The 16,434-nt window shown below is 41.3% G+C and overlaps 1 protein-coding gene across 1 annotated transcript; it reads right to left on the reverse strand.

The window, feature by feature from the left end:
• Positions 1-8,366: 8,366 nt before the first annotated feature.
• On the reverse strand, positions 8,367-14,003 carry LOC141799957 (5-hydroxytryptamine receptor 3A-like). The gene is made up of 8 exons (XM_074682387.1): positions 13,968-14,003; positions 13,754-13,863; positions 11,131-11,300; positions 10,334-10,494; positions 9,684-9,894; positions 9,447-9,572; positions 9,257-9,342; positions 8,367-8,837 (listed from the first exon to the last, which is right to left on the reverse strand). Exons 1-8 carry the CDS (start codon positions 13,968-13,970, stop codon positions 8,592-8,594), a joined length of 1,113 nt encoding a protein of 370 aa, XP_074538488.1. The 5' UTR covers positions 13,971-14,003; the 3' UTR covers positions 8,367-8,591.
• Positions 14,004-16,434: the final 2,431 nt, after the last annotated feature.

A 16,434-nucleotide genomic window follows, 5' to 3' on the forward strand; every position in this document is an offset into this window, starting at 1 on the left:
AGACCAGCAGACGGCCTCTGAGCTGCAGGAGGGCTGTCATCACGCTGCTGCATAAGAAGGGAGACCTGCAAGAACTGAAAAACTGGAGGCTGGTCTCTCTGCTGTGCACAGGTTATAAAATCCTGTCAAAAGTTCTGGTCCTCAGACTGAGGGAGGTGATGGCGTCCATCATCCACCCTGACCAGGCCTACCGTGTGCCCAGCAGGCTCATCAGTGATAATGTCACTTTAATTCAGGATGTTTGGAGCTCTCCACTTCATTGGGCACAGAGACTGGTCTGATTTCCATAGACCAGGAAAAGGCTTTTGACCGGGTTGAACACCAGTACCTGTGGCAGACTCTGGCAGTGTTTGGGTTCAACCCTGGTTTCAGAGCCATGGTCCAGGCTCTCTACAGCGATATTGCGAGTGTTGTGAAATTAACGGTGGGCTTGGTGTCAGGGTTGGTAAACCAGATATGAAGCCCTGACCCAAATGCACACACAGAATCAGAGGAATTCACTTGAGGGGTGTCTTTATTTCATGGAGGAAAGGGTGTGGGGCAAAAGTCCAGAGTCCAGGTATAGTAGTGGGAGTGTGGAGAGAGGCTTGAGGGTGAGGCTGGTGACAATCCAGTGAGACTGAGGCAGTGTCGCAGAGACTGGATGGTTGCACTGGTGGCTCATGGTGGCACTGAGAGAGAAGAGGAAAATGAAGGTTAGTTGTGGGGAAACATTTAAAAAAAAAAAAACGCTAGGGAATCTCAGAACACTGGGATGCAATAGAGAGAACTGGAGAGAGTTGGCCATACACCACTGTGAAAGCTGGAATACTCGGGCACTGGTGGAGACACCGTACAGGGCTTAAAGAGCTGGGGGTGATTGCTCTGATGAGGTGCAGGTGTGAGGCTGCGGTGGTGCCAGTGCAGGAGGGAACCACCCAAGTCTCTGTAGGGGAGAGAGAGGAAAGACTCCACGAGGGAAATCATCAAACCAAAGTATGCAATCACCAAACTTAGTGCTCCATTTGGGATCCAGAGAAGGGTGAAGCAGGGTTGCTCTCTCTCTGGGATGTTGTATACAACAGCCATGGAGCCTCTGCTCCACAGACTCAGAGATAAACTCAGCGGGGTGTGTTCCTCCCAGTGTACAGTGTCTTTTAAACTGTCTGTTTACACTGATGATCTCATTGTTTTAGTTAACTCACAACAAGACATGGATATTTTGACTGACACTGTGAAAATGTTTGGTTTTATTTCATCTGCTAAAGTGAACTGGGGGATGAGTGAGGCTCTGATTGAGGGAGGGGAGCTGGGGGGCTGACTCAGGCTGCCCAGTGACCTGCTCAAATGGTCAGAAACAGACTCCATGAGGGTGGTATGAGGGCCTGATGTCCACAGGTGGAGGTTGTGCTTACAGCCCAGCACTGTGCAGGATGTTTGGCATTTGCCAGAGAACACCAAGAATTCTCCACTGGCGCCCTGTGCTCTTCACAGATGAAAGCAGGTTCACACTGAGCACATGTGACAGACGTGACAGAGTCTGGAGAAGCCGTGGAGAACTTTCTGCTGCCAGCATGACCAGTTTCACAGTGGGTCAATAATGGTGTGGGGTGGCATTTCCGCACAGCCCTCCATGTGCTCTCCAGAGGTATCCTGACTGCCATTAGGTACAGAGATGAGATCCTCAGACCCCTTGTGAGACCATATGCTGGTGCGGTTGGCCCTGGGTTCCTCCTAATGTAAGACAATGCCGGAGTTCATGTAGCTGGAGTGTGTCAGCTGTTCCTGCAAGACAAAGGCATTAAAGCTATGGTCTGACCCGCCCGTTCCCCAGACCTGAATCCAACTGAGCACATCTGGGACATCATGTCTCGCTCCATCCACCAACGCCACGTTGCACCACAGACTGTCCAGGAGTTGGTGGATGCTTTAGTCCAGGTCTGGGAGGAGATCCTTCAGGAGACCATCCACCACCTCATCAGGAGCATGCCCAGGTGTTGTAGGGAGGTCATACAGGCACGTGGAGGCCACACACACTACTGAGCCTCATTCTGACTTGTTTTAAGGACATTACATCAAAGTTTTATCAGCCTATAGTGTGTTTTTACTTCTTTCATTTTGAGTGTGACTCCAAACCCAGACCTCCATGGGTTAAAAAATTTGATTTCCATTGATAATTTTTGTGTGATTTTGTTGTCAGCATATTCAACTTTGTAAAGAACAAAGTATTTAATAAGAATATTTCATTCATTAAGATCCAGGATGTTCTATTTTGGTGTTCCCTTTAATTTTGGAGCAGTGCACGTTTTGCTGATTTGATCTCTTTTTGTTGCAATTGAGCGGCTAATAAAGTTGATTCAAAAATTCAATTCTCTGTATTTTCAGGAAGCTCAGAGTCAGACTCTGAGTGCTCTCCCTGCTCTGAGGGAACATTTTCTGACGGCACGTTTACGTCTTGTCAGAAACACACAGAGTGAGTGAAGCTTCTCATCAGACATGGACACACCTGAATTCTTCTTCCAGCAGCAGCAGAGACTTCATCAGATCCTACAGATGTTCCTCTAACAAATGTCCCTCTATCATTACAGATGTGATCCATCCAATCAGCAGCTGCTGAGACCAGGAACTGGATCACAGGATGCTGAGTGTGGGGAGCTGGAACCAGACAGGACCAAAGAGATCATCGGTGTTTCTGTTGGTGGAGCTCTGCTTTTTTTAGCTGCTCTGTGTGTATTGGTGTGGTGTTACAGGAAGAAGATAAACAGATTTCTGAACAGAGGTAAGGTAAAAAATATGATCATGTTTCATTTATAGATTTTTTTGTTTGACTCAGTTTTTATTCATTGCTGATCTTTAATTTCAGGAATAAGGAGAGGAACAGAAAATGGATATCAGGTATACTTTAACCTCTCTGTGCTCTCATCCCTCTCTCAGTTCAGTTATTCAGTGGTTTCACTCACTCATTAATATCTATTTTGAAGGAAATGGGGAGTCTGAACAACACAAACCACCAGATGAGTCAAACAGGAAAGATCTGAGGATCAGGTGAAACAGGTGAGAGTGTTTCAGTGAAATGTTCTCTGACTGAGATTAACTCTGACATGGTTCCATAAATGGAGTAAAAAAAAATCTCCTTTTTTCCTTCAGGTCATGCATGACTGCAAGGACTCCATCTCTCATGTTAAAGCTCAATATTACTCTGGACTCATCTGCTCTAATGCAGGAATCACCAAAAATCTTTTTTCCCTGTTTGACAACATCATCCAACCCCTGACTCCCTACTCTCTCACACTCCTCAGATACGTGTAACTCTCCTCCTGTTGTTCAATGAAAAGGTGAATAAACTCCATCAGCACCTGGGCTCCTCTACCTCACCCCTCCCCTCCTCTGGTTTTCTCCCACCTTGTCAACCATTTTCTACCTTTGAAATCCCTCATCCCCCAGTGATCTCTGACCTTATTATCAAGTCCTTCTTCGTGCCAGCTGGACCCCTCCCCACAGTTCTGGTCAAATCCTGCCTCCCTTCTCTGCTCCCCTTCATCTCAGCCATTGCCCACTCCTCTCTGTCAACTGGAATTGCTCCCACTCTCTTTAAATCTGCAGCTGTCAGTCCAAGCTTGAAAAACCCTGGTCCAGGAAAAACCCAGCTTCCTCGTCCCCACCACAGCACAGAGACAGCCCTCATAAAGATCACTGACGTCCTCTTCATGGCAGCTGATTCCAGTTTTCTCTCCATCCTCATCCTCCTTAATCTGAATGTGGATCTCGACATTTCTCACCCCATCCTCCTCAATAGACTCTCCTCCATAGGAATACCCCCCCCCCGCACTGGTTTCACTCCTACCTCACAGGCTGCACTCAGTTCATCCAAGTCAAATCCCTCTCCTCCCAGTCTTTCACAGTTATTTCAGGTGTGCCTCAGGGTTCTGTCCTGGGGCCCCTACTCTTCATCATCTACCTCCTCCCTCTTGGTGGTATCTTACCTCAATCTGGTATCCACTTTCACTGCTTTGCGGATGATATCCAGCTCTCGCCGCCCTGTTGGCTATGGCTGCCTGTTGCAGCAGCTCTCTCTTCTTTGTCCGTTTCTTGTAATTTTTTTGTCTCTTTTTCCTCATCTTTGTATTTGGAGTGGATCATTACTTTGTATGGTTCATTGTTGGTCATGGACACCAAACTTTTTGTGGCTTCAGTGATATTTTTACTACTTTTTCTCCTGTTTTTTTCTTGAGATCCTGTGAACTCAGCTGTTAGCAGCCTGTAGCATGTCAATGCTAACTGGTGTAAGGCCTGATGTCTTCCCACAAAGTGAGGAGAAGGAGGTGAGGATGACGTGCTGGTTCTCAGGTGTGAGCTAAGAAGTGATGACATGGACCTGTCCTTCCATCTATCGTTATTGGGAATGTAAGATCTATCTCCAGTAAGATGGACGAGCTAGTCATGCTAACCCAGAAACGGAGGGAATACCAGAAGGCAGAGTAGCATCATTCTATTCACAGACATGGCTAACGGAGCTAACATCAGACACCAACACCACATTGGAAGAGCTTCACCTGCTGTGAGCAGACAGGATCCAGGAGACAGATATGGAGCATGACTGAAGAAGCTCAGTCCTGGACCCTGTGGAGGTGGAGACTGGCTGAACTGGACAATGATGGAAAAGCTGTCAGCATCTATTTTCTGTTGGACCTTTTTGCACTTTCTATGCACTTTCTTACTTGTGTTTTCTTGATTGTTGCTGTGACTTCAATTTTGTTGTACTTGTTACAATGACAATAAAGTTCTATTCTATTATATTCTATCTGTGGGGAAGCATCCAAAGAATGGAGGAAGTCATCCTTCCAGTTTACCACTCATGGTCAACATTTCTATAAAAACAGTTGTTCCTCTTCAGCATTCATTTTTGTCATACTAGGCTTTTGTTCAGTATTTCTTCAGGTCCTGTTGGTTGAACTTTGCCTCTTATAGCCAACATTTCTCTCTATTTGACTTATCTGTGCTGCTTTTATTCTGTAGAAGTGAAAAACCACACACACACACACACACACACACACACACACACACACACACACACACACACACACACACACACACACACACATATATATATATATATATATATATATACATATATATATATATATATATATATATATATATATATATATATGTGTGTGTGTATATATACGTATATATATATATATCAGAGGGGAACTCTCTGGGCCTTCAAGGTATTCAGTGAATGCCTAATAGAAAATATTGAAAGAATTTTTGTACTCCTAAATAATTGTTTCATTTCTTTATTTTTTTAATTTTGTTTTATTTATTTATTTTAATCAATGAAATCATTGCAATGAGTTTTATATTATTTTTATAGATTTGTCCTGGCAAACAATGGGTTAATATAACTTAATGGAAAATGGACCAATCACAATTTTCCTTTTGATGGTATCTGGGTAAATCAGCGACACATTCTGGCAGGCAGGGCCTTTAGTAACTGCAACGAATGCCTGTGTAACTCAAGCGAATGTGGACACAATTTGACAATGACAGCTGTCTTAGCCAATCATATTTTGTTAAGTTGTGGGCGGGAACATTTCCTGTCATCTTCTGGGGATTCGCGAATACTTTAAGTAATACTCCGGGATGGAACATGTTGGGTCCTATCACAAGGTTTAGTGCAGAAATGACCCCTACAGCAGTGTTTTTGTGCAGCAGAAGCCCAGAGCGCTCGCACCAAACACCCCCTCCCTGCTCGTCAGCCGGTTTCCTCTGCACTCAGACGGGGCCATATTTTACTTGACCAAACACACAAATAAACGGATTCCCACAGAAAAAAATTGATATCGGTCTGCATTCAAGCTTTATTTAGAGAATTTTCAGCGCGTTTCTTTCACACAAAACCACCGCTAAATAAGGCTCACTTTAATGGATAAGCGCCTAACTGTAGCTGTGAGTGAGTGAGGAGAAAAGAGAAGATCTAGTTTGCAGAATGTGAAGAGAAATGGTGGAAAGTAATGGAGAAGACTGTGCGGTTGCTGGATTACTTGAAACTGTGTTTTTTTCAATTTTGTATCTTATTCTTTTTAATTGTTTGAAGTTGTGTTGGGTGTTGCAGTGTTCAGGCACATAATAAATTTATTATTATCTGTATTGAGAGCCTGGTAACAATGCTGCTGTGCTTGATTTATTGTCTTTTTGGACCAAAACATGTAACTACCATTTCATGAAGACATCAATGATCCATATTAAACTGCAGAAAAGGAGCATGATATGGGACCTTTAATTGGGTGAGAGAAAGTCACAGGAAATCAGAAGTAAACATGTCTGTGGCTGCATCTGGTACTCCGCCCCGTGCCTGATTGAAAAGCAAAGGATACACAAACACAGATGTGAGTGGGAAAGTTCAAATAAATGGCTTGGCAGTGTGAGTGAAACAATGCGAAAGGACACAATAAAATCTGTCGCTGAGTGCTTTTTGTGATGGCCTGTCGAACATGCAACAGCATGCAGCTAGACAGCAACAATACTGCAAAATCAGGACAAACAAATTATCACAATTAATCCTACCTGAAGCATCTCCAGATACAGGAATCGTATTAATATATAATAGAAGATGGTTAATTTGGAAAAGTTAATCCTACTTAAAAAATCAACAGAATGAGATTTTAAAAAGGTACAAATTACTTTTAAGCTGCCACAATGTTTTACTGAATATATTTTCTCAGATTGGTTATTTCTTATGAATACATCAAGAATACAGACCTCTTATTAGTACAACATTCAGCATAATATTGAGATCCAGTCAGTAGCATTCATGATTATAGAAAAAACAACAAAAGGACAGACAGGACACAATACCCCCCCTTATTTTCTGCCTCAAAGGTGGCAACCCTAGTGGGGCCCCTTTAGGGCGTTGTACACAGCTGACATGATCATTGCAAACTCTCTTCACTGTCAGTGCTATGCAGTGATTCAAAGTTGGTCAGCTCTCTGGGCCCCCCTTTTGGCTCAGGGCCCCTAGTTAACGTCTAACTGACCGCTTTTTGGACATCAAGAGGTGATTGAGCAGGAGTGAGTGAGTAAGTGAGTGAGTGAGTGAGTGAGTCCACTGAACAAACTGACGTTCAAAGGATATCCTTTCAGTGTCATTTCTGGACGTCTTACTTTAAACAATAGTTTTGAATCAAAGTTATATTTTGTTCCCATTTCCTGTTTCCATTCTAAAATGGTGATGTGTCATTCTGTAGAGGTTCATTTTCCTGTAGCTTCATTTGACTCAGCAGCAGCTTTGTGGTGGAAAAGTAAGACGCCCTTGTCTGTATTTACAGTTACCATCTGCTGCTGAGAAAAAAAAACAAAAAACAAAAAACCTTTGGCCAGAATTGGTAGTGTTTTTTTTTTTTCAAAATAAAGACTGTTTCCCATGAGCACCCTCAGCCATTGTGTTAAAGACGTGGCTCATATCAGTGTGTGCATTTATTGGTCATCAGATGGACATTTGGTCTACGTGTGGTCCATGAATTTGTGTTCTCTGTGGAAAATCTGAAGCAGCCACAGATACTGGGAAATATAATTTAGAAATTTAGAAAGAACCAATTTTCAACTCCTGAATGACCAACAGGCAAATATAAAAGAGTGAGACTGTTGGAGGATCAGTTCTGAAGTCCACACAGGGCCTTTAAGAGAGCAGGACTGATCCTCAAAATCAAGCATTTAAGGGGTGTATTAACACTTAACATGGTCTGATAATGGCAGTAGAATAAGTCAATCATTAATTTTATATGTTGTTCAACAAAAAAGGCACAAATTTAGAGGAAGAAGTGTCTGTTTTTGGTATAGCTGTTTAAAACGCTTTTTTTTTTTTTAACATCGTCTCATATGAAATAGCAAAGTGCACTCACGTCCCCTTACCCTGCTTTGAGCCAATGTTTCTTCCAAAGTATTATTTGATTTGAACTTCCATTCAAATGATTAAAATGGGTTTGGATGGATGGATGCAGAAATACTAGCTTAACAGCTTCATTTTTCTGGACTCAGTGAGTTAGCTTTCGTGCTCAGATTCGTTTCATGATGGGACTTTATTTCTACTTCGGTCACAAAAAACGCAGTCATCCATGCTGCCCATTTTTCAACAGGAAAATTGATTTGTTGAAGTCTATTTTATAAAGTCTATGGATTGAGTTCAGGATGGGATACTGGGGCTAGGGCTGGGTGAGACAACTGCAGCTTCACCAGCAGCAGCCGTAAGCAGACGTAAACAAGGATGACTAGAGATTCAGCCCTAAGGAAAGTAAGCTGAGCACCATAGCTAAGTTTGGGTTTTCTGACTCCAGATCAGTGGATAGACCTCTGATAGACCTCTCAGTCTTTCTCTCTATGGGCTTTATCATGACAGCTAAATATGCTGATGTGAACACAGCATCAGGCTACAAATCCCTAGCTAAGAGTGTTCACTCACCGGGTCACCTGCTCTGTTCTTTTAGGATATTGTTTTTAAGTTGTTTTCCTATTAATTTCTTAACTGTTGTCTTTAACCTGCAATATACCCTTTAACTCAGACCTGTTGAACATTTAGACTCTATGACCCTCTGTACTGTTGGTTTCACTCTCTAGATGTTATGTTGGTCTTCATAGAGCCAAACTGAAAACACAGATCCCAGGAACACACTGGCAGCTGAGAGATAGACAACGAAGTAGATCCGGTTCAGTTTTTTGGTCATTCTGGTCCAGTAGCTGGGCTCTTTTTCTTCCTTCCTGCTGCTGAGAAGCAGAGACATTTTCTGGGAGATCTCACTCAGCTCGCCTCTCAGACTCTCAAAGTCCTGGATCCCCTGGGTCAGCTGGCTGCTGCTGCCCTGAAAAAACATACCACAGAGTATTAGGGCAGTAAGAAGAAGAATAAGACGGAGTCAGAAGAGTCATTGAGATGAAAGTCAACAGTGGACCTCATACTCTGAGAAGCTGCTGATGGGGGGAGGTGTTGAATGAAGGGAGAAAGTGTCAAATCAGCCTTTCTGAGGCCTTCAGATGACTCAGTTACACTCCAAATGATTCAACCCTGATTGGAAATGAGCTTCATGAGCAAAATGTACAAACTTCCATCTGTTAGCAACAACACATCAAGAGCTGCATTCAAAGCCCTCTGCGTCTGCTCTCTTTCTGTCTCCTAGAGCTGAGCCAGGGTTTGTTCTAGGGGCTCTGGATCTATGGGATGAAGAGAACATGGAGCAGAGAAGGATCACAGCAGTTTGACAGAAAAACAGTTCATGCTGACCTCTTTCACCTCTGGCAGCAGCTCAGGAGGCGTCTCAGCAGGGGACTGGTCAAAGACACGCACACAAGGAATGGATTTGTTCATGTCTGCAAAGAATCATGGGACAGGTTAGAGCCCGAACAAAGACACAACAGCTTGAAATGATAGATTCTACATGGGACTACTCTGGACTGGTCTCTGCAGTCCTCACCCAGGCTTTGGTCTTTTTCTACCTCTTGGTCCTGGGACACATCGTCCTTTTCCATCAGGTACATCATCAAAATGGTCTCCAAGAGGCTCAGCATCATCAGAGTAAAAACCCCGATACAGTAGACAGCTAAAAGAAGGAAGCAGAGATAGAAAGAGCAGACCAATCAGTGAGCTCACAGTGAGTTAGCAGGTGCTGCTAAAGATCCATCAGTTAGTGCAGGACTCTGAACTCCTTTACCTATGAGTGGGATCCTGTCTGAAGAAGAAGGCAGAATATCATTCAGAATCAGCTGCATCACTGTGACAGCCAGCAGCACCGTCACCTTGAAGCTCAGCTTCTCACCTCCACTTTCTGAGATCAGGAAGGAGGCCAAGTCCAGACACAGGAAGAACAGGATGGGGACGATGAAGTTGGCCACATAGAGGACTGAACGCCTCTTTATGGTCATCTGTGAAATCATGATCAGATCAGGATGGTCTTTTTGTTCCAACACTTCAGTTCACAAAGCTGAACAGTTTTTGAGCCCATTGCATATCAATGAGCTGTTCAATCAGCAGGTTAGCATCATACGGGTTATCATAGAGTCCAAGGCTTTGTTTAATGCTCACTGTTTCTCTCTTTAGAAACTGAACTACACTCAACTCAGTAAGCAGTGGGGACAGTTTGTCAATTTCAAAGCAACATCAGTGTTTGTAACCAAACTAGAGGAAAGGAGAAAAACTGGATCTGTCTAGGATGAGGGGAGCTGAACAGGTGTGTGTTAATACCAACGAGCTAATGCTCTGCAGCAGTCCATGTTGTTCAATCAACAGAATCGACATATGATTAGAGTCTGGCCTGTTTTGAAGAGACGGGTCAATGTGTATGTGTGTGTTGTTGGTACTCACTGTGTAAACCAGCACGCTTGCAGGTAGGAGAAAATTGAAGACCCTTGTAGTTTCCACTGTTACGTTCATGAGGAGCCACTCTGACTCCGTCTTCATGTTTTCAAGAGTAAACCTCAACACGTGTTCTTCGATGTAACCCGAATGGAGTGCTAATTGCATAACTGATGATGGAGAAAGAGAGACAAAGTGTGAGTCTTTCCTTCCAGTTGTAACAAAGACAATGTGTCTGGTCTTGGTGCCATGGAGTCCTGCCCAGGGACTCCAGACCCAATGACCTTGGTGAACTATTCTGGTTTTGTTCATTTTAGTCCCTTTTTCCAGAGAGGATTAGAAATGATGCTGGAGGAGGTAATGGAAGAAGTTGACCTATGGCTAAGCCACACTCCCTCCCCTCACTGGTACAAACAATCAACATTCAGTGACAAGTGCCATGGCCTGATCAGGTTTTTTTTGCCCCTGAGTCCGCGTCTAAGTCATATGAGTTTGAGTATCTGCTGATACCGAGTCCCAAACTGATACCTCTGACCTGATACATTCCGCTCCTAACCTTGAGCTCCTGTCACGCGCTGCTCCACTTTACAGCATTCAACCAATCTCAAAATTAATGAAATGTCTTTTCTGTGTGGGACTGTGTGGGTCCAAAGGTCCCACACAGTCCTAGTTTTGGGTCAAAGAAACAGCTCGTTGCAATAAATGATAGACATGAGAAAAAGGTCAAATGTGGAGCATGTTTGGTCATGGATCCCAATAATCAGAGATTTAACGCTAAACACACAAACTTTCAGCATTATACTCACACTCATGTTCAATTGACTTGAAGGTAAGTTTGCAGATCTGAGTGTCAAAGGGAAATCTGTAGAAATCCATCTTACAGGTGCTGACCAGCACCATGCCATTCCTTTGAGATATCAATCCATTAAACCACAATGAGAGATACTGAGTGTGAAAGAGCTTATCTTTGATTGTTCTGAAAGAGAAACAAAAAACAGGTCACTCTAAGAGCATGCTGTGGATTCAAACTGATGAATTATTTGATGAAAATGTCTCATTGTGTTTTTGTTTGAAATGAAGTCCAAAAGTTTGAAGAGATAGATTCCTGAGAGTAAAGAGACACATTTCAACTTTTCATCATTAGAGTCAAATGAAGCTCTGAGCTCATCTCAGTGGTAATATAGTAAAAAGACTTTTACAGCACAGACTGAGCCTAACACCTCAGTCAGCAGCATGGACACATGGAGAGAGGACAGGTGCAGAGGGACTAGGTCAAAAAACGTATCTCCTCTGTGTCAGTTTTATCTGTTGAATCAATTTCTCTCATCTTGTATTCTGTTTCATCCATCATCCTTCATTCAACTTCAACTTCAACTTTATTTTATTTGTATGGCACTTTTCATGCTTGTGCAACACAAAGTGCCTCACAGAGGATAAGAACAAAAGGGAAGACCAAACAAACAAAAAAAAAAAACAAAAAAACAAAGACAAAGGAATACCATTAAAACCCCAAACCTCCCACCCCCACAAATATACCATTAAGAACAGACTTTGGTCAGAAAAGGACCTGGCGACAGGTGGGGACTAAATATAAAAATAATCTGCAGTGTAGTGAGTGACTTTAGTGTAGACTAAAGAGCAACTATCAAATAAAGTGATAGATTTGTTTTCTGTAGACAATTAATTTCTGTACAACTTTAGCTCTCATAAAAAAAACCTGACCCCATCACAGGAGCTGCCAATTGATCTGAATAAAAGGAGGACAGTGACAGAGGACATCTGGGGAGAGACTTTGATGGACTCAATCCTTGCAGCTTCTTAAAAAGTACATATAGCAGTTCTACTGCCAATGAAACATATTTGCAGGGGCGTAGCTACAATTAGGCAAACACAGGCAGTTGCCTGGGGCCCCAAGATTCCCAGGGGCCCCCAAAGCATCTCTTAAAAACTGATTTATGAAGTTCTCTTCAACTGAAAGCATTTCTTTTTTCTAAATCTTACTTCACATGCTTCAAACTACATCAAAAGGCTTCATCTTTAATGATGGTTTTAGGTGCTCCCCCTCCCTTCTTATTCAATGGGCTATTCCATGTTACAACACATCTGAACATTTAATTCAGGAAGAAAGTGGTAAAAAAACACTTCTTTTCCCCATTTTTTCTTATTTTCAACAAAGTCGGAAATAAAAACAACGTTGCTCTGGGATCAGAGATAGACATATCAGACTTTTAGGATTTTAAGGACTTTATCTAGTCCAGGAAACAGGATCATTTTCTCAAAATCTAACTTTTTGAGTTGGTGATAAACATAATTGTACAAAATCTCTTTTTTGGAAACATAACTCACTGGACAGGGGTCAAATAAAAATACATTAACTTTAAAATAATAGTACCAAAAAGTATGGTAACTGTAAATATCATCCCCTTTCAGTAGATTTTTTTCCAGTTTTATGTTTTGCTTGATATTCACATATTTATTCTTTACTAAATTATTTTTTTCAATATTTACCTATTGTAATGTTTTTCACTTCATACTTTCTTGTTTGTTACTGTTACTCTGTAAATTCCCCACTGTGGGACAAATAAGCTGTCAACTGACCATAAAAGATTTCAAATCCAGGACAAAGTGGACTAAATTATGTATTCACTTTTTTCAAAATCAAACTAAAGTACAGAACTTGAGGAAATGCATTTAGTTGCGTTAAGTTACCATGTACAAGATCAGCACTGTCTCATGCCTTGATTCTGGGAAAGAGACAGTGGACCCAGGGAAGGCCAGTCTAGCTCTGAGGAAGATGAGTAACAAGGACATGGAGGGCCCCATTGACTGGGTTTGCCTTGGGCCCCCAAACCACTAAATACGCCCCTGCATATTTGACAGCATTATACTGTCTGACTTGAAATGTCTCTGCAGATGAGGAGACTTAGTCACAGAAAAAAGTACCACACAAGATCCAAAATTCTAAATTCAGCACTTAAACTTATATCAAAAAGGCAATGTACCCTAACCCCTTAAAAGTAATCTAATTAACTGCAATGATCCACACATCAATCAAACCTCTGACTGTACTTTAACAGGCAGTCTTTATTAGTATTGCAATATAACACTAGGCTTGACAGTAATGAGACCAAATGAATGGAAGATTGTTGATCCAACAGTAAAGTCAGAATGATGCGGAACCCTTTAGATCCAAAAGTTAAGTCATCACTCCGTCTGTTTTTAAGTGACAGTTAAAACGAAATGATCTTCTGTCTGTTACATTGGAGTTTAAATATCTAAAGCACCAGGGAAAAGATCAACACTCATACTACCAGCACAGTGCATGTGCTCAAGGAGAACAAAGGTTTATAACAAAATCTGAAAGAGTTTGGTCAGAAAGCAAAGTGCACGGAGCTTTCTCTGCTGTGGAGGACATAGAGACAAACTTACATCTCTTCAATGGTAATATCTGGTTTCCACAACAGCTCAGCAGGAACAATGATCTTATAAGTCCCACAGAAATCTTTAGGTTCCCATTTAATTAATTCATTGTTCCACCACTAAAAAGAACAAGCCATAAAGTTCAGTTAGTTGAGTGACAATTTGGTCTTTTAACAGAGAGGTGGTTATTAAGCCAAACAAAAAGTCTTTAAAGTGCACTCACCATCTGTATCCAGAAGTAAGCGACTAATTCCTGTTCCTTTTCTTTCTGGGAGAAGAGAAAAAGTCCTGATCAAGCAACAAAAGTCAGATGAACCCACATTTAATTATTATCAATGCCAGCAACTGCTTTAGAAAACATCAGCAACAACAAAACTCTCAAAAAGCTGAGTCATGTCAAAGAAGAAGCAGAAGACACATGTGAGGGACATTATCAGCAGGTTAATCACATGACTGAGCCTAAAGAGAAGCCTCCAGAGGGGATTTTACCATTAGGGCTGAACGATTTTGGAAAATAATCTAATTGCGATTTTTTTTTTTAAACCAATATTGTGATTTAGCATACAATTTTTGGGGGGACATTTCTCTTCAGCATTATTCACTAACCACAAACAATAAATCACTCTATAGTACGACCAATATGACTAAGGATAATGTCAACATATAAACAGTTGTTTCCTGTAGGTCAGGTCTACATGTTAAGATGTAATGAGATAAATTGATAGGAATAACATATCTTTATGTAACTATTACAATCACAGCAGAATATTGACTGATTGATTTAACTTCAAACCTTGTAGACATGTAATATAATCATCATCAAATACCTTAAATAAAATCAAAGATAGGAAGAAAAGCACTGCAGAAAAACAGGCATTGTATGAACAATAATTTGGAAATTAACCATGAATCCTCTCCTCTATGGATCCCACACTAAATAAAGTGCAGAAATATAGATAAGACCTAATCTCTGGCTCAACAAGTAAAATATGTCAACATGTCGAATTCACTTTTTAAGTGCACTTTTAAAAGTTTTCTTTTTTTTTTTTTTTAATTGCAGTCTTTGCAATTTGAGAATTGCGTTCGATCACATCGCAATGTTTAAATTCAATTAATTGTTCAGCCCTATTTACCATCTACACAACATGATATCAGGAAGAGATTCAGAGAATCTAAAGAAACCTCTAAACAACAGGTACAAGGACCAAAACCAAGACCAGATGGACCTCGGGTAGCACTGCATTGAAAACAGAAATGACTCTGTAGTGGAGATCACTGCATCAATAAAAACAGACATGACTCTGTAGAGGACATCTCCACTTTAAAAAACAGACTTGACTTGGATTTACAAACTATCAGTCTCTCTTGTTATTCATATTTTCAAACTTTTGGGAATTGGAAAATTAAAATCTTTCCAAAAAATTCACAAGTAATATATGTTAAATAGACAAAAGACAGAAAAACAGACCAGTATCAGAAAGACTGACTTCTGTGTTGAAATTAGAGATAACTTTTATAAGTTTCCACAAAAATTTAAAAATGTCAAACAATCAGTTTTTAACGGTTGGGGGCTCCATGAGCTCTAGAATCTGGACTTGATTATTGGTCCATGGTCTGACTAAATCCAGGGTGAGTTTGAGATCTACTTCCACAGACATGAATCCATGAAGCAGTGATATGGCTTTGACAGAAGAAAGACAAACAGTAAGTAAAGGTTAAAACACTTACCACGTCTAGAATGCTGTAGAGGTATATAGCCAGTGTTACATTGGTGTGCCTATTGTTGTTTTTGGTTGGCCTGGCCTGGTAGAACTTGACTTTGTCCGATAAATTAAAGTGGTTTATCATGCTAGAATAAGTACAATGGTCAGGCCAATCACCTACAGAGAAGACAAGACATTTTCATTAAGACAGCATTTCCCTATAAAGGAAGCAGCCATTAAATCTGACTGTAGACTGGTGACCAGTCACTTCATGTTTCTGTTACTGGTTTGAATACAATAGTTCTGTGAACTGGTTTTACCCTGAACTTAGACCAGTATGAGCCTGAGAAACAGGCCCGTTGGGACAGGGTCTACATACAGAGGTGGAGAAGACCACAGACTTTGATACAAACTACATAATTTGATGTCCTTGTATTAAAATAATTAATCTCAGAATTCTGACTTTTTTCTCAGAATATGTCTTGCGCACAAGTAAGCATGACGTATGTCCAGTTGGAAAAAGATTTGCGTGTAAATTACCAGGTACTGTAAAGTGCTGTGCTACCCAATGACTATATTGAAGGTTTTGTCGTCAAATCATCAAAAACGGTGCATTTTCGTTGTTGCTGTGTGGTTAATGTTAATAGTTATGCTGATGTTTTTAATTGTGGCAGGGTTTTTTAAGCACTTTAGGAGATTTCGTGTGATTATACATAAGTGTCATTTCCAAGAAAGGATAACAACTCTCTTTAGCCATCTACAAACTGTTTCATCCTGTCCTGTTGTCTTCAAAATCAACTACACAGGATGTACGGTTAAAGCACAACTTGCTTACTTGTTTATTGTCAACTGACGATCATAACTGTCACATAGAAGCTTCACAAATTAGCTGTAACAGGTGAGACTGTAACCTGGCAACAGTAGTGTTCTATTTACAATGTAACCTGGGACGGCGCTACTTACAACAATCCTATTGTTACACAAACC

This window comes from Halichoeres trimaculatus, unplaced genomic scaffold (assembly GCF_033239565.1).
Source record: "Halichoeres trimaculatus isolate MK-OKI-2021-1 unplaced genomic scaffold, fHalTri1.1 fHalTri1_scaffold_11, whole genome shotgun sequence".
NCBI classification, from domain to species: Eukaryota; Metazoa; Chordata; class Actinopteri; order Labriformes; family Labridae; genus Halichoeres; species Halichoeres trimaculatus.